The 18,421-nt window shown below is 38.9% G+C and overlaps 2 protein-coding genes across 2 annotated transcripts; both read left to right on the top strand.

Annotated features, from left to right (window-relative positions):
- Positions 1-917: 917 nt before the first annotated feature.
- On the top strand, positions 918-5,583 carry pex11g (peroxisomal biogenesis factor 11 gamma). Its single transcript, XM_037769996.1, has 5 exons — positions 918-1,121; positions 3,462-3,659; positions 4,004-4,182; positions 4,343-4,411; positions 4,538-5,583. Exons 1-5 carry the CDS (start codon positions 1,059-1,061, stop codon positions 4,749-4,751), a joined length of 723 nt encoding a protein of 240 aa, XP_037625924.1. The 5' UTR covers positions 918-1,058; the 3' UTR covers positions 4,752-5,583.
- Positions 5,584-6,818: 1,235 nt separating this feature from the next.
- On the top strand, positions 6,819-18,368 carry si:ch73-40i7.5 (amyloid-beta A4 precursor protein-binding family A member 3). The gene is made up of 11 exons (XM_037769987.1): positions 6,819-7,167; positions 9,352-10,351; positions 10,995-11,022; positions 11,128-11,273; positions 11,471-11,557; positions 13,799-13,972; positions 14,777-14,956; positions 15,607-15,819; positions 16,791-16,910; positions 17,078-17,218; positions 17,333-18,368. Exons 2-11 carry the CDS (start codon positions 9,365-9,367, stop codon positions 17,402-17,404), a joined length of 2,148 nt encoding a protein of 715 aa, XP_037625915.1. The 5' UTR covers positions 6,819-7,167; positions 9,352-9,364; the 3' UTR covers positions 17,405-18,368.
- Positions 18,369-18,421: the final 53 nt, after the last annotated feature.

Raw genomic sequence — 18,421 nt, forward strand, 5'->3', positions numbered from 1 at the left:
GATATGGAGATAATAGATGCTAAGTAAAAGGTCTGAATTCTTCTTTCTCCACTGCACATCAACACCTAATCAGATTTTTTTTTTTACTTAAAGCTTCAGTAGGCGAGATTGGAGCAAATATGATTAAAAAAAGTTATTTTTATAAAATGCTATATCGTGACAGTAGAACATGAAACAGGTAACCTGAAATAAATCACGTGCCTCTGTGTCCTCCGGTGTTCCTAACGGCATCCGCAAGGTTTCACAGACCGGAGGAAAACAAGCAGTAAGAGCTGATCTGAGATCTGCTGTCTATCTGCTGTCTATGAGAGCCAGCTGTCAATCACTCGCGAACTCCGACCAAACGGAGGCAGCGCTGATCAAATATGAATCAATATTATGTTATGTTAATGCCTATTTCCCTCCTCAGATGTTCTCAGAATCATCTTGTAGTGCACGGTTTAGCTGTAAAATGAGAAAGTTTGCGACGCCGCCGCCATTGTGATATCTGGTGAAGGAACGCCAAGTTCTGGTCACATGACTGGAGCACAGCCAATAGGAACGCTCTCTCTCTGAAATAACCTGTGATTGGTCAAAGTCTCCTGTCACGGGCTAGATTTATTTAAAGCCTGAAAACAGAGCCATGAGGAGGTGCAGAAGTCTAGTTTTCTCTTAGAGCACTTGAATTACAATATGCTGAAAGGTTATTATGGAATTTTTTTCCCAATGATGCAAAAAATATACTGCCTACTGCAGCTTTAATATTGATTTGTAAAGTAAAACTTAAAGGTAGCTGCACTATCTGTATGCAGCCAATATTGTTGAAGCAGAAATGATGCTGCCCAGACTGAGGAGGGCAGCAGTACACCATCACATGAGGGAGGGGAAAAAACACAAGAAGAAGAAGAAGAAGAAGTTGGATTGAATCAGTGATCGTTTACTTGAGTCTATCTGGGGTACTTCCTGTTTCAAAGTCCAGCTAGCTGATGGCAGATAACAGGTAATATAGGGGAGATGTTGTGCAGCAGCTTCATTAATCAATGTTTATTGATTGAGAGTGTTTGAGCAGACAGACAGACATGCAGCCTTCTGTGGAGTCTCTGGTCCGACTGCTGGAGTCATACAGAGGAAGAGATAAAGTTGTAAGTAACATTACTATAAATATAGTTTTATATTTAAAATGATCTCCAGTGCACAGAGACACCTGACTGTTATCCTCCCTAATGTGGGATAGTACATTAGTTTTATATTAGTTTGGTTTTATATTCCACCTGAGAGTACAGGCTGCACCAATTTGACAGTAAAACAAGCTAATAAGCTGCTAGTAATCAATAAAGGGATTGGCAGTGGTGTACAAAGTACTACTATCTTAATTAGTGATTATATTGGGTTGCTCTGTTATAGCTCACCTGGTCGAATGTGCGCTTAAACACCTGCAACCTGCTGCGATCAGGGGTTCGAATCCCACTTGTACTTCAAACATCTGCCAATCAAAGCCAAAGCTCACTTTAAAAACGTTATATTACTCCTTCATAAGTAAAAGTCTTGCATTCAAACATAATAATGTGTTCATCACTTTAAGTGGAGCACAAATATAAATCACTTTAAGAAGCTGTTATTTTTGGGAGGTATATGGTTGAGGAAGAGTTGTGATAAGGGTTTGTGTTAAGGGTTGGTTTATAGCTATCTATTTTTTAACTCCGGATGGATTTGTGGGTTGTAAATAAACTTGGGATGCTGTTCATATATTTAATTTGGGATGTAAATAAATCTGGGATAGTTTATATATTATATTATATTATCATTCTATCATATATGAGTTATTAGAGGAGAAGTGAGAAAGGGGTAGGGAAATATAAGTTTTACTTCTACCTACTCCTTTTCGGACACTATTACTATTACTTTATTTTATGTTCGAAATAAAGTCTTTCATTCATTCAATGCTGCAGCTGGTAAAGGTTGGGCTAATACTGCTAGGTATCTTAAACTATAACAAATATATAGAATAAACAGGAAGGCAATCGAGGCACATATCAAACCGCTGGTAAGGTTACTAAAACTTTACCAGAGGGAGACTTTTTGGATCCATCGACTGGATTCCTTAAAGTATCCTGGCCTTAATGAGGATATAGATTTTACATGTTTTCTGTGAGCAATAATAATTATTAAAAATATTATATATATTTTTATTTTTTATTTTCTGTATAGGCTCCCATGTTTGCTTTACAGCCTCTGTTGCAAAGTAGGAGTTGGTTCATTTACGAAGGACATGAATTACATGTTTTCAGTGTTATCTCCTTGATATTTTGTTTACATGTTGTAATATTATGATGATCATGTGATTGCCTCCCATTGGTTGTTGATACCATATAGGTGAGGCCACATCCACCTTGTCTGTTTGTTTGTAAGCCCTGACGAAGACCTACAGTGGTCGAAACATGTTGGCTTTTTAAATGATTTAGCCACTACTGGATTGCCTTCCTGTTTATCCTGATTTTTTCCCCTAGTTTTCCAAGAGCACCAGACACGTTTTGCTTTACGATTGAACACACCGAGCAACCAGTTATCTCTCTTTCCAACTATAATTAATATATACTGATTCAATACAATAGGCTATATAATTTGGTCTATTAGTTGATTTACATTTTGTTAACTAACTATTAACTACAACTGTCAAATAAATGAAGTACGATATTGGCTTCCAAAATGTGATGGAGTAGAATTATAAAATAAATAAATTACTTCAGAAATGTTGAAATGTTGCATTAATTCTGTTAAACAAATTAATCACTACTCATTCGGGAGGTTATTAATCAGCATTTACTTTGATAATCAGTTAATCATGTAGGTAATTTTTCGAGCAAACATGCCAAACATCTTCTTGTTTTAGCTTTTCCATTAACCTGGGGCTCTTGGGGAGTAGTGTTGGGAGATATAGTGGCCTTTTTTCAATAATTTCTGATGTTTTATTGACCAGTTATCTGAGAAAATGATCAGCAGATTAATCAATAATGAAAATAAAATTGCACCGCTAGTCACTGGCTTGTGAATAAAATTAAAGATTCTCACTTTACAATCCATCAGTTATGCAGACGTTACTTGTTAATAAATGCTTTTTATCCAGATGCTCTGCAGCTGTTTCCCAGAGGGTTCCTGTTGTTAAACTGACAACTCAAACTGTTCTTTTTAATAGCTTATAACTGATCTATAAAGGATTAGGAAATTATCTATTAGCATTACTAAAGCCATTAATCACAACATATAAACCATTCATAAAGGGTGGCTTATTAGACAGTGGTACTTTTCAAATCTTTTCAACTTTTCAAAACCTAAAAATAAGTAGAAATTGTGCCACAAAATATAAAAAAGATGAGCTTTCCCTACATCCCTGAAAGTAACGTTTCCTTTTTGATAAACACTCCTTTCTCCTAAAAGTACTTTGAGTACTAAGCAGTGTTTTCCTCCTCTGTTTGTCTTCTTAGATACGGACGGTCTGTTATGGCTCGCAGCTGGTCGGAGGAGTTCTTTCCCGGAAAGCAGAAACCGACCTTTCATACCAGCGGCTCGGGAAACGTCTGCTGCTGTTTTCTGCTCAGCTCAGCCAATGCCGGACGGTGCTGAGGTTGTTTGATGATCTGTCCATGTTGACGTACTCCCAAAGCTATGGGTTTGGAGGCGGGGTGAGCCACACAACAACAACAACAACAACAATAACACTCTGCTCCATCCTCTTTCTCATCTCAAGCCTTCTCATTCTTCATAATTCAGTTGGGGAGGGATGGATTAGCTTCTGTTCCACTAGATGAGGGGTCAGCAACCTTTATTATACAGTATAGTGCAGTTATTGTCAGTTTTTGGTGTGTAAGTGTAAGTGGTCTACTGGGAGCAGTGCTGGTTGTGGAGTCTATTGTAAATATCATGTTTATAAGCACATCATCACACGAAAATGGCTGATGTGATGCATGAATACAAGTTTACCCTGTAAAATGCAGCATTATTGCATATGGCATCATCTCTATCACAGGAGGAGGACGCGGGTGTGCGCCTGATATCGGTGCTGACCAACGTGGCCGACCAGCTCTACTACCCCTGTGAACACATCGCCTGGGCTGCTGACGCTGAGCTCATCAAAGTGAAGTCTGATAAATGGTGGCTGTTGAGCACGGTGCTGTGGGGCAGCTCGCTGCTGCTGGGAATACTCAGGTCTGACATCACATGTGTAATTACTAAACTGAATATAAGGATAAGGCTGGCAAATATCTTTATGTCTCTAAACTCAATCAAATCTTGCTGAATTACGAGCAAATGGCCCAAAACCCTGTCAGTCTGAGTTGAAGTGTCATGTGAATCTTTTGCTCGTCAGATCGCTCCGAGTTCTGCTGCTCCTGAAGAAGAAGCTGGAGACATATGAGAGGGATGAAGGTGGCAACAGGTGTTGTATCTACAGTTTTCTGTCATGTATTCACTCTCTTTGCAGTTTATGTAGAGAGGGAATCTCACACTGTGAGACATTGTTCAGTAATAGAAATGTCCTGATGAGCCTGTTTTTCTTCTGCAGTCGCTCTCAGCTCCACAGAGAGATGCGAGGAGAGGTTCTCTCCATCCTCAGCAGCATGGCTGACCTCAGTAATGCCATTCACTGGATGCCACCAGGTTTCCTGTGGGCGGGACGGTTCCCAAACTGGCTGGTGGGGCTGATGGGCACCATCTCGTCTCTGATTGGTTTGATCCAGATGAACGCCGGAGACAGCGATGAGACAGACAGTGCATAGTCTTCACCTCACAGTGAGGAATAGATCAGGTGCTATGATGACTGGATGAAAGATCTGTACTGGTGGAAAATGCTGAGTGAAAGGATGTGAAGCAGACTACTGACTACAATGTCTGAAGAACATAAGAAATCACCTGTACCTTTGACTGGATGATAAGTGAATAATCTAAGTAGACTTGTAGCCAATTGTCCTAGTGCTTCATCAGATGGGACTGAAAGCCTCTGTCATCAGACAGTTGGAGGCAAGATTTGATGATTATTTCTAGCTGCTAGAGCTACACAATCACATACATGTGAAACGTATTTTGAATATATATATATGTGTTGTTATTTGCAGATAAAAGTATTTTCATGTCATTTTAGTACAGTGTAGAGGTTTTGCAGAAAGGAGTATTCAAATCCTGCATGACAATTATGTCCTAATGACATGGTTAAATGGAAGCAGCTCCTTGGGGTGAATCAACTTTGTATTCCGCACCTATTGCCTCCTGTGTTTAGAAATTAAAGCTATGTCGTAATTGTAAGAGAGATAATGTGTAGAGATTGTTAAAATATTGCCTTAACTCCACTACATACACCTATTTTCAATCTTTTACGGCTCGGCTACTGAGATAACTCAAGTAAAAATTTGATTTCTGTCATATAATGTTTAAGGACAACCTTCAGACAACAGTGTTTATATGGAAACAGTCTGTGTTACTGGTCAAATGAGACAGAAGCACAAGTAGCTGCTTGAAATGTAAATTGAATCATATGTAAATTTGCTTAAGATTATGTAAACTAATGAACTTTTTAAATAAATTGAATCTATCCTCTGTTGGATGATTACTTGATGTTAGATTTTTTTTTTTTCAAAATGACAGTATACCATTTACATACAGAAGAAGCATAGCGAAAACATAAACAAAGTGCTGTGCCAAACATAAAAGGACAACAGAAATGAAACAAAACCAACATAAAATAAATACAATTTAAAAAAAGACCACGCGAGAGTATGACAATAATTTCACTTAAAAACCTTAAAGATATTGCATACATTCATTGTTTTCATTGCTTTTTTGTTTTGTGAGGAAGAAATTGTTGACAGATATAATTCCATTTCATTCATAAATACAAAGAAATTAGACTTTTTGGGGGGTAAATTTACACTTGTGAATGTGGAACTTCGCGAGAATTAAAATTAAATTAATAAGAAAAAAATGCATTACTGTCTTTGTCACTGTAATCATAGCAACCAAAATAACATTTCTATAAGACCTACAGTGCAGAATATACTTGATGTTTGATTGAGCAGGTCTGCAAGCGTCAACGTGACGTGTTCAACTGTTGCCTTCAAGTGCTTCAAATTCAAATTGTAATTATAACCACAGCGAATGGTTGATTTCAAAATGAGAAAAAAATTGTATATTTTTGATCAAAAACGAGGTTTGTTTAGTAACTATTAAATTAACTAAGTAACTAAGTAAATTAAAAGTCATTTAATTTCTGTCTTGTAATTGCTTTTCCCTATGTTGTCCATGTATCTGTTTTTATGTTTTTTATTTTTTCCCACTCACAGTGTTGTTTGGTTATGATTTCCCAGAAGTCTTGATACATAATTAAATAAAAATCCTCACAAAGTACACTAACCATACACTTCCACGCAACACACACACACACACACTTATCTTTTTTTATATATTTACTGTATTGTTATTGTTGTTATTATATATATCTTGTCCTAATTGTTTGTTATCACTATTATGTAGTCATATTATTTCTTTATATTAATCTTGTCTCTAGGTGGAGGCTTCAGATAAGCCAAGTGTTTTTTTTTTGCTTCTTGCTACACTGTATATTATTCATTTATTTTTTTTGTTATGTTGTATAGTCTTAAATTGTGCAAAACAAATAAACAAATAGACAAGGCACCAGGAAGGCACTATTAATGTTCTTAAGAGACACAGGATTGGTGGGTAGAAGTTAAGAGTAGCAGTTATGTGTAAAGTGACCTGATGTTACACACTCTTGTCCAGTAGGTGGCGGTATATGCAGCTTAAAGCTGGTTGCGATCCGCCAGAAACTGAGAGAAGAAGAAGAACTCTTGCTTGTGAAACTGGAAGCTCCAGCAGCACCTGAACGCAGCACAGCTACAGCGACAGAATAAATAAAAGCTGTCTTTACTCGACAGCAGCAACTATGACAAGAAAACTCTGTTTTATACCGTGATTTTACTTATTTTACTCCTGGATTATGAGATTGTTATATTTAAAGGTGCTGCTGTTGTTAGCATGACGCATAAAAATAAAGCCAAAGTTTCGGAAAAGACTCAAATCCCCAAACAAACCACGTCCTCTCATCTGTCGTGGCAGCCAGAGGAGTCTCTCTCTGTGTGTCTGTGTGGGCACAAAGACACCCAGAAACACCTCAGATACCAGGTGAGAGATGCTCTTTTATCTGCTTAAAACACAGAGTTTAACACAAGTAAGTACATGTTTAGTTGGTGAGCTCCTATTGGGATTACTGCTGGTTGTAATTAGCTAGCTAGTTAGCATTGAGCTACTTTAACTTTAGATAGTAAAAAGTGAAATGTTTATTGAGATTTTAATTAAAATCTTGTGTTGCTTTGTGGATTATTTATATGCCGAATTCAACAGAAAACCTGCCTGATTTGTAAAATAACTCTTCAGTGTTGCTTTAAGACACTACTGTTGGAAAAATCGAGAAAGCTTTAAAAAAGTGCACTTTTTTCAATGGAGTTTGGTATGCTGAGCTCACTCTTTGACCTAGTGTCAAAACAGAGATTTTTTATTAAAATCCTGTGTTGCTTTGTGGATTATTTATATGCCGAATTTACCAGAAAACCTGCCTGATTTGTAAAATACTTCTTCAGTGTTGCTTTAAGACACTACTACATTGAAGGATCGAGAAAGCTTAAAAAAGTTGCACTTTTTTCAATGAAGTTTGGTATGCTGAGCTCACTCTTATGCGGAATTACCTTCTTCTCCAGGCAATTTATTTTAGGGTGCATTAATATACTGTATATGTAATGGCAACTGAATTACTTGTATTAAAAACACCTTTTATAGATATAAGGGGTGTGAGTGCTGTGTTCACATTATGTGCATTGAGCAACTTTATTCCAAACTCCATTAACATTTTGGTCTATTCAAAGTTTCACTGTTATTTTCAAAGCAGGTAATAAAAGTCAATTTACGACCATTTTCTGAATAACGAGCAACTCTTTAAACATCTAGTGAGTTATTCCAAGCTGTGAGCTAATCTGCAGAATAGATCTTTTATATTTGCTTCTCTTTATTATCTATCTCTATTATGCGTCTTTGTGACCTATAGTATCAAAACAGAGATTTTTTATTAAAATCCTGTGTTGCTTTGTGAATTATTTATATGCCGAATTTACCAGAAAACCGGCCTGATTTGTAAAATACTTCTTCAGTGTTGCTGGAAGACACTACCACATTGAAGAAACGAAAAAGCTTTAAAAAATTGCACTTTTTTCAATGAAGTTTGGTATGCTGAGCTCACTCTTTGACCTAGTATTAAAACAGAGATTTTTATTATAATCTTGTGTTACTCTGTGGATTATTTATATGCCGAATTTACCAGAAAACCTGCCTGATTTGTAAAATACTTCTTCAGTGTTGCTGGAAGACACTACTACATTGAACAATCGAGAAAGCTTTAAAAAAGTGCACTTTTTTGAATGAGGTTTGGTATGCTGAGCTCACTCTTACACGGAATTGCCTTCTTCTCCAGGCAATTTATTTTAGGGTGCATTAATATACTGTATAAGTAACTGAATTACTTGTATTAAAACAACTTTTATAGATATAAGGGGTGTGAGTGCTGTGTTCTCTGGGGGTCTATTTGATGGTTACACACATTGTACATGTTGTCCTTGTACTTTGAGCTTGAGGCTGCTTTCTCTATCTTGATCTACTTCAGATAATGCTGGCTTTAACTGATAGTACTAAAGACATTATGAGACCATCTTGTGTTATACTGGCAGCTTGGTTCATGCTGCAGCTCTTATTTAAATTAATTACTTTTTTATGTTTTATGACTGTTATTTATGTAAACCTTCCTTTGGGTATATACCTTATCGTGGTAGGAAGGTTTGCATGCCACAATGACTCTAAAGGCTATGCCGTCTGGAGAGTTAAACTCCAGGTAGGTGCAACCTTGGCAGACAGGAGGATGGGTAGTGGCCAGACGAAAAGATACCCAACCTTACAACAGCTATGGGTCAAATAGTCGGCGAGATAAGAGTCGTAGCCTAGTAAGGCAACTCATCTAAGAGAAGTTTCACGCTGAAATCAAAATCAAGGGCAGATTGGGCTCATTAGCTGTGGCAGGCAACCGATCTATTGGAAGGAAACCATAAATAAATTACCCCGGTCCACCAGGATGGAGGTTGAGCAAGAGGGTAATCTCCTCTTCTTGTAAAAAATAATCTGATTACGGAAACAGGGACTAATAATATTTTTACTTGCCCTATGTGCCACCAGGCGCAACATGGACTAAGTAAGTAAGTAATTAATGTAAAGCAAGTGACAACAATTCCTGATGACCTCTTCAATAATTTTTTTTCTCTCTGACAGCCTTTCTTTCAAAATGGACTCAGACATCTGCCCTGCTGATCAGTCGGACTCCTTGTGCCCTGTCACTGTCGATGGAGCCTCTGAGGTTGAGGTCAGCAGACGGACTGCGGCAGCTCCGCCTGGTTCAGAGGTGGAGGATGTGGACTCCTACAACCTGAACGAGCCTCCTCCGTTAGACTGGAGGTCTGACTCCTCCAGTGACGCGGGCTCAGCAGATGACCTGGATGACCCCAGCTTTCCTCCCTCTGTTGACAGTCTGGACAAGGCCAGTCCGGGTGAGCCCCTGCTACTACCATTAGACGTGAGTGACACTATGGCTCCACTCGATGTGAACCAGCAGGAGCTTGTGGGAAATATTGCAGAGCCAGTCCAGGATATTGAGGTGGAATTGGAAGAAGAGGATGGAGCAGTTGAGGAAGTTGAAGATGTTGAGGAATACCATGAAAATGTAACCTTAAGTGATGTGGAGAATAGGGTCAGTAAAGAGGAGGTGGAGGTAACTAACAGGAGATCAGGTGATGAAGACCACAGCCGCATCCACACTCTGCTCAGCAAACTCCAGTTGATGGGGGAAGAGCCTCATCCCAGCCGCCAGACACCACCTCACCTCGCCCAGCAGCAGTACTCCAGCCAGTCTGAGCTGGAAGCGTGTGCTCCCTCCCTAATAACAGATGACAGCACTGAAACCACCGGGCTGCTGTTCTCTGAGAGCCACCAGAGAGACCTGATGGGGCTGCTGCAGTTCACAGAGATCAGCGCTACACCCAGTCCCACCTCTCCGCACCCCAGAGGAGATGTGGACGCTGTAGTATCCGTTTCCTACAGTCAGGAGGACGCTCAAATGTTCTGGGGGCATTATGGGAATGGTAAAAAGCAGCGGCAGCGACACAGGGAGGACTCCATCGCCTCCCTGCCAGATGATGAGTATCCTGAGCCAGTGTGGATGAAGCTGGGCGAGGAGCCTCCAGAGGAAGACGAGGCTGCTGCAGAGAACGAGCAGGTAGGTTGAGGTACTTTTACTATAATCAGCTGAAAGGTGGACGAATTGTAAACTCCAAATTGTTATTTTTAAGATTGATTTATTAATTCAGTCTCTACAGAAGACCTTATTCCTCATGTAGCTACATACAAACAAACTGCGTTAACGTGAGCCGCAGACTGCGTTAACATGAGCCGCAGAGTGCAAAACCATGGTAACGCTGTTTGCCTTGCTCAGAGGCCATTCTTACCATCATAACACAACTTTAGGGGCAACGGAAGTCAGACAGTGGCTGGCGGTACAATGGTTTGGACTCTCCTGCTCACGTTACCGCAGTTTTACAAGCGTGTCAGAGAACCACGGTGGCATTCAGGCAACGTAAAACGCTAAAAGCTCTCTCTAGAGCCAGTGATTGGTTTGTCCTTTCTGGGCTACTGTAGAAACATGGCGGAGCAACATGGTGGACCAAAGAAGAGAAAAACACGATATGAGCTTCAAGATGTTTTTGATGCTTTAACCAGCAAATGTTTGGTCTTTTTAAGTTGCTAAGTAACTAAAAGGGTCAATTGTGTGAATTATAATCTTTTAAATTTCTCTTGAACTGTTTTTCTTTTCTTTTTCAGTCTTGACACTTTATTAATTTCTCTTTTTGCTGTCATTGCAGAGTGTAGATCATCCCTCATATAAAGACGGTGAGTCACTTCAGCTCACTTGTCATATAGAAAGATTATTCGGTGTCAAATGTTACTAAAGAGAAATGAGGCCAAGTCGTTATCTAATGTGTTTTACTCTTTTAGTGCCCGGTCCGTGTGACCCTGAAGACCTGTTGGATGGCGTGATATTTGGTTCCAAGTACTTGGGCTCCACTCAGATCAAATCAGAGAAGAACCCGTCTACAAACGCCCGCATGACGCAGGCGCAGGAGGCAGTGGACCGCATTAAGGTGAACTCCGATTAGAGATGCTCACAGTGGACACTGAACACAGCCGTTGTTGTTGCTGTGTGATATTGTTCTAGTAAGGGATTTATGTCATACTAAAAATACCAGTTTTGAAATCCAGATTCTTCTTTCGAGGCATTAGCTGTGTTTTTTTTAGTGATGTTGTCATCAGGATGTCAGTGTGACTGTGTTTGTTTCAGGCTCCAGAGGGAGAGTCCCAGCCAATGACAGAGGTGGATCTGTTCATCTCAACCCAGCGAATCAAAGTCCTCACTAATGACACTCAGGTGAGTTTTTCTAACCGTGAAATTTACCTCATAGTTTTGAATTTCTTTTTCTTTCGTTCAGGGTTTTGACTACATTTATTCTGCATTATCATTTCCTTTTTTGCTCTCAACTAGAAACTGCTTTCAGTATCATTATTTTTAGTGTCACTTCCGCTTTATGTTGGTAGTTTTTTTGGCTTTTGAGCCACACATGCTGATGGTGGATATTAGTGGAATCTCAATAGATTTCAGGTTGTAGGATTAAATAAAACTTGATAATAGTGTGAGCTGTTAGACTCAGCTATGGACAGCTTTGGAATCAAGATCTTCATGTGTCAAATAAAATTATTAACTTCATTTTATTTCATCTAAAAACAGATGGGGGTTAGTTAATCAACGAAGTGTGTTGTGAAGAAACAGTTTAATTGGAGGAGTTATCGCAGTTATGGAATTAAAATACTTAAATATTGGTTGAAACCCTGCGCTGCATCAACGTCTGCAGTTGCCAGTTTGTGTTCATTGTTTATTTTTCCTCATTAAGCGTCCCTACGTCCCTGCTCTCTCATCATGAGCATGCCTGAAATGTAATTAGATACAGGATTTGATAAAAACATGCAGTGTTGATTAATCTGTTGATTATTTTCTCCTTTAATCCATTAGTTGTTTGGTTTATAAAATGTTATAAAATGGTGAAAAATGTCAATCAGTGTTTCCCAAAGCCCAAGATGACGTCCTCAAATGTCTTGTTTTGCCCACAATTCAAATATGAATCTCTTTTTCTTCGTTTACTGTCATAGAGGAGTAAAGAAACCAGAAAATATTCACATATAAGAAACTGGAATCAGAGAACGTTAACTGTTATTCCTTTAAAATTACTCAAACTGATTAATCGATTATCAAAATAGTTGGCTATTAATTAATAGTTGACAACTAATTAACGATTAATCATCGCGGCTCTACATTAGTGAACTTTTCTTTTATAAGGCGGCATTGCACTAAAGTTTCTCCTTCAATCTGAGCTCCGGCAGCAAGAATCCTTAATATAGAAGTGAATGTTGATTTAATATGAGAGCTCTGCGGTAATGTTGCAGTTATAGTAGAGTCTATTTTCATCCACTATGTGGTTGAATTGTCAGGAGAGTCAAAGTGGGTCATCTACTGTCAGCTCCCTCTTTGCATGGCCGGTTGCTCCTCATTGCACCATACTTCAATTTTGTTTTGTTGACTTTTCTTTTTTAGGAGCAGCTCTGCTAACAGTCCCTCTTGTTTTTGTCAATAATATTATCATTACTCGGAAATCTGCCTTCCCAGGCATGCAAATAGACCAAACTTTGCACATAGGTCCAGTCCTATATGCCAAACTTCCTCAATTGTCTTTGTGGGCTAATAGTCCTGATGGTGGCGCTACAGCAAACATCTGGAGTTTAAAACTTTGAAAATTCATAACAAATCAGCCGTTCTTGCTACAACTTAGCAACTTCCACCAACATGTAGGCCATAGTGAGCAGAACTGTCCATGTGCTTCAACCTGATAAGGCAGAGTGAACATGCTAATGCCTTAAAGGTTTAATAATAATGGACCCTCCTGTATTTCTTATCTCTCTTCCTCCTCTTCCTTTCTTCATCTTCCTCCTCCTTCTTCCTCAACATGGCCGGCCCGACCCACAGCTGTATAATTTAACATTGTGGTTTCAGTCATAAATCACAAATAATAGGCTAGATAGATAGATAGATAGTTACTTTATTGATCCCGAAGAAAATTCAAGATTTCAATGCTATTATTGACAATTTGAGCCACTTAGTTTTTATTTTATTTTTTTGCATCTAATACCAGCACCGTGACTTTTTCAATTATAAATTTCAATCAGAAAGAAAGTTGCCAGAATTTTGATCATGTTTTTTTATTATCGTATTAATTTGTGAGATCTTTTTTTTTTTAAATTCCATTGTTGTTTCATTAAAGAACATTTTAACTTCTCAGATTTATTAGATTTAATAGATACAGTATAATGCCACATAAGTCACCATAATCACATTAATCCTTTACAAAAAGTTTATATTTGTCTCCTAAATTTTTCATAAATGTAGTGCTTGTTGGCAGCTGATTTTTTGGGAAATTAAAGTGTACTTGAATGCCTCACCAATGAGAATCTTGGAAGTGGTCTCAGGCTTCAGGTCTCTGCAAGTTGACTTGAAGACCAGGTCTTCCTGTCTTCTCTGTGTCTAATATTATTAACACCTTCATGTCTCGTTTCCACTCAGGAAGCCATGATGGATCACGCTCTGCAGATGATCTCTTACATTGCAGACATTGGTAACATTGTGGTCCTGATGGCACGAAGGAAACGTAAAGGGCAGGATGGTGACTCTTCCTCTTCCTCATCCGGGCCACAGAAGAAGTACTTAATGATCTGCCATGTCTTCTCCTCTGACGATGTGAGTTAGTCGATTGAATGGCCGTTTTATAAAGAAGGAAACTTTCACGTGTTTTTGTCTTATTTTAAACACAACAGCTGTTAAAGGATTAAAAAGTGTTTCCTGCTCCGCTTTAATGCTTCTTATCTTCATTGTTGCCACACAACTTCATTGTTTCAGTTCATCTGTAGTGTTGAGTCTTTGGCTGCAAAACTCGCAAACAGGCTTACAAGTCAAGACCTCATTAAAGTATCTTTTGCTCCCCGCAACGTTGCGTCTCAGATCAAATGTGCTGTTTTCAGCTGGACAACAGTTTCAGCTTCAGCTTGGCCTGGTTTCCTTCCCCCAGACGGCCAGCGAGTTCTCCTGAATGTAAAAACGGTCTGGCTGTCGTCCCAGTTTCCCACTGTTGGCAAGTCTGAATAGAGAGAGGAAGGGTTTCTTTTTAGAAACCAATTAGCTGTGGGATACTGAAGGCCATGAGGCCACTGCGTCTACTGCTAGTTTTCCCAACTTAACTCTTCTTATATGAACAGTTTCATTTTAAAATGAGATGTACAATGGATGGGGTGAATGTAACAAATAACTGATGAAACAGTAAAGACACAGGTCACCTATTATAGCAAAGTAGGGAACCTTTTCAGACTTGATACTCTGTTTTAGTTTCAGGGTGTGACGTGTGTTTTGGGTGCTTTGTTTAGTGTTTTGCACATTCATTTGCTTTTATTTGTTGTTTGTTGTCGTATGAAAATGGAGGGTAAAAAGTCAATGAAGAATATTTATTTAACAAATTGAAACCTGAGTCCGTTCTCTCTCTCCATCCAGGCTCAGGTCATAGCCCAGGCTATCGGCCAGGCGTTCGGAGTGGCGTACCAGCAGTTTCTTCAGGCCAGCGGCATCAAGGCCAGCGATCTGAGGCCTGGCGAGTACAGCGACTACCTGGAAAGTCAGGAGCTCTATAACGGAGACCTGGCCCACTTCTCTGACTCTCAGAACATCCGAGACGTAAGCAGAGTGATTGCGGCTACATGTCTTAAAACAAACTGCAGGTGGCCATTAATAGATGTCATTAAGATTTGATTTGATGTTATTAAGGATCTAACAGACATTAAAAACAAAATATGATAAGTAACGGGTTACTCTAGAAGTGGGTCAGAAGTTCAGCTCACTAGACCTCAATGCAGAAAGAGTATTACATTTGACCACAACACTATTTACAATATAAATTAGAAATAGATAGAGAAGAATGCTATGTATAATATACAATAATAGAAAAATAGAACAGTATCTGTGCAAAATGTGTGCAGACTTGAAAGGTGGCTTAAAAAAAGTGTCCTAGTGGCTTCATGGTTAAGATGCACACCATATACACTATGGTGGTTGCAAACGTTCCTGGTTCAATTCTGGACCTGTTGTTGCACTTAATTCCCCGTCTCTGTCTCCCCATATTTCTTGTCACCTCTCTATTGTCCACTTTAAAATAAAGATATAAAACAATCCCACAAAAAAGTTGCTCCTTCATGTAGGGCAGCTGGTGTAGTCAGCTTGGATTACAGTGTATTTCGATAGTGATAACTTTCAAATGTAGGTAATTGTAGGGAAATAACTGGTTAACCAAATGAAAACATTTTCACTGCTGTGTGTCTGTGGCTCAGGTCGCCATCACCAAGGCTCCTGGAGAGATCTTGGGCTTGGCGGTCGTGGAGTCGGGCTGGGGCTCCATCCTGCCCACAGTGGTGGTGGCCAACCTCCTTCATGGAGGTCCTGCCGAGCGCTGCGGCGAGCTCAGCATCGGGGACCGCATCATGTCCGTAAACAGCACCAGCCTTGTGGGTCTGCCCATCACCACCTGCCAGAACATCATCCGGGTAAGAAGGGAACACAGGGTGCAAACTTAGTGATTTTGATAACAATAACTATATCAACAGTAATTACAGTGTTATTGTTATTATTCACTGTACATTCAAGTGATCTTACCTTCTTCACAGCAAATGTGCTGTACTAAGGAGGCACTAGATGTGTTGCTTTAAGGATGCACTAGATGTGCTGCTTTAAGGATGCACTAGATGTGCTGCTTTAAGGATGCACTAGATGTGCTGCTTTAAGGATGCACTAGATGTGCTTCCCTGAGGATGCACTAGATGGCACTATGTTTCCATGCAGTGTGAGAGTGCATATACCAGTATTGATCTGATACTGGATTCAGATATTAATTGGTGTTTTAAAGGTCCAATATCAGTATTCATCCAGTTGTGTATAGCCCATATGTTTGCGCTGATATTCAATATTTCAAGAGTTTAAAGAGTTTTCATCCTGTTAAGGTAGAGCACAGCCGTGTTCATGATATTGTGTACATCATGTGCCTGTGATGGACACAATATCATGAGCACCTATATAATGCCATCAACAACAGCCCTGCACTGAATTTGATGACTGTGAAGTGTATAATGTTTTGTGTTTTGAGACTCTGTCAACTTTATGGTAATTTGTGAGGCCATGGTTAATCATTTTGTTGCATTATATAGCGTATATAAAAGATTTCCCATGCAGAGGGTAGTGACCATGAAAGCCTGAATGGCAACCAAACAACTGTCAGCGTTTACCATCTTGCATTTTACATTAAAAAAACCCATCAAAATCAATGTTTTAAAAAATGAAGAACCGTTAAGGATCTAAAGAGAAGACCAGTGACACGTGTTTGCAGACCTTTAAGGTAATGCAGCACAGTTTGTAAAGAAAATATTTCCAGTCAGGTTTACTGAGTGGTTTTATTTAGCTTTGGTCAGAAAAATGCTGCTGTAACCTTAGTGCTCTAATTCACATTTTGTTTCTATCTCAGGACTTAAAAAGCCAAAAGTATGTGAAGCTCAGCATCGTTCATTGCCCGCCAGTCACCATGGCGATTATAAGGAGGCCAGATCCCAAGTTTCAGCTGGGCTTCAGTGTGGAGGACGGCATTGTAAGTCAATATTCATATTTTCTATGTGTCTCGGTTTGTCTCACTCTCACAGCCAATTCTTCTATTTTCTTCAGTTCTTTAACGAAATAATCAACTTGCTAGCTTTTTGTGGTGTTTTTTGTCTTTGTTTTGGAAAAGTAAGAAATTCCCTCTCTTCCTGGTTGCAGATCTGCAGTCTGATGCGGGGCGGTATAGCAGAGAGAGGAGGCATTCGTGTTGGGCATCGCATCATTGAAATCAACGGGCAGAGTGTCGTCGCCACAACGCACGACAAGATCATTCAGATCCTGACCAATGCTGTCGGAGAGGTGAGAAGGGTTTTTATTTAGTCATAAATACAGTAATAGATATTTCACTCAAAGTTTGTTTTTTATTATGACATATTCTCAGAGTTAAAAGTTAGATTTTCTCCCTCTGGACAGATTCACTTGAAGACCATGCCAGCCTCAACATATCGACTCTTAACAGGACAAGAGCAGCCAGTGTTTCTTTGAGCACTTCCTGCTGCATCAAGGACAAAACTACTGCACAGTGTTCAAGCTCCATGAACTTTTGCCAAAATGAGAAAATATCATGTAATTGATCATACAGCATATCATACGCTGTTGTCCCACCACTGAATACAACAAACTAGTCTGGCTATATATTTTTAAGCTGTAAAGTACATTGTAATATTGTGAAAGCATATTTTAAAGTGACAGAGATTGATGATATCTCTCATTTATATTTATCTGATATTTAACAATGCAGCCAGTAGCTGAGATGCAATAATTCATGAACGGAATATATTTTGACTTCACTAACTTTTACACGGTGTTGAGCATACTGTGCTCTAGAGTTTTTGGTCTTCCAGCCTGGTGTGTTGCCAGTGTGCCTGAGCTGAACGTACTTGCAAGGGAAATCTTATTGAATCAAGACAAAGAGTGTAGTTCATTGTGATGTGCTTCCAGTCCCTCACGTACACATGCATATCAGAGCGCTCTGGTTCATTCATACAATGCTTCCCTGACTGTGCCTGACAGGAAACAGATATCATGCACAATTAAAGGTATTGGCCTTATTTCATAGAAAGATGCATATATTTTTAAGAATTTGCTGTTTCAGATGTTCATTAAAATGATCTGTAAGATATCTTCTTGATGTTATTTATTAAGTGTCAGCGTTCGCTTAGTATGTTTCAGATTCAAAGCTTTTTTTTTCATTTTAAAACAAATTACATGTACATCTGAGTTAGATATACTGTATATTTACATTTGGACAGCTCTATGAATATGTTGTCTTGCAATATATGTAATTGAAAAATATATCAAATTGATAAAAGCACATTTCTTATAGGTTAAATGTATGTAATAATTGCAAATGTGATGCTATTAATTAATATCTCTACTGCTATTTTATTTACGAGTAAACAATGTATGCTGCTTGTGCTAATAAAGTAATGCCTTTTATTTATGTGAATGTTATTATATTAAGATACAGTTCTTATTATCTAAGGCTCTGTGAGCATGTAC

This window comes from Sebastes umbrosus, chromosome 5 (genome assembly GCF_015220745.1).
Source record: "Sebastes umbrosus isolate fSebUmb1 chromosome 5, fSebUmb1.pri, whole genome shotgun sequence".
Lineage (NCBI taxonomy): Eukaryota > Metazoa > Chordata > Actinopteri > Perciformes > Sebastidae > Sebastes > Sebastes umbrosus.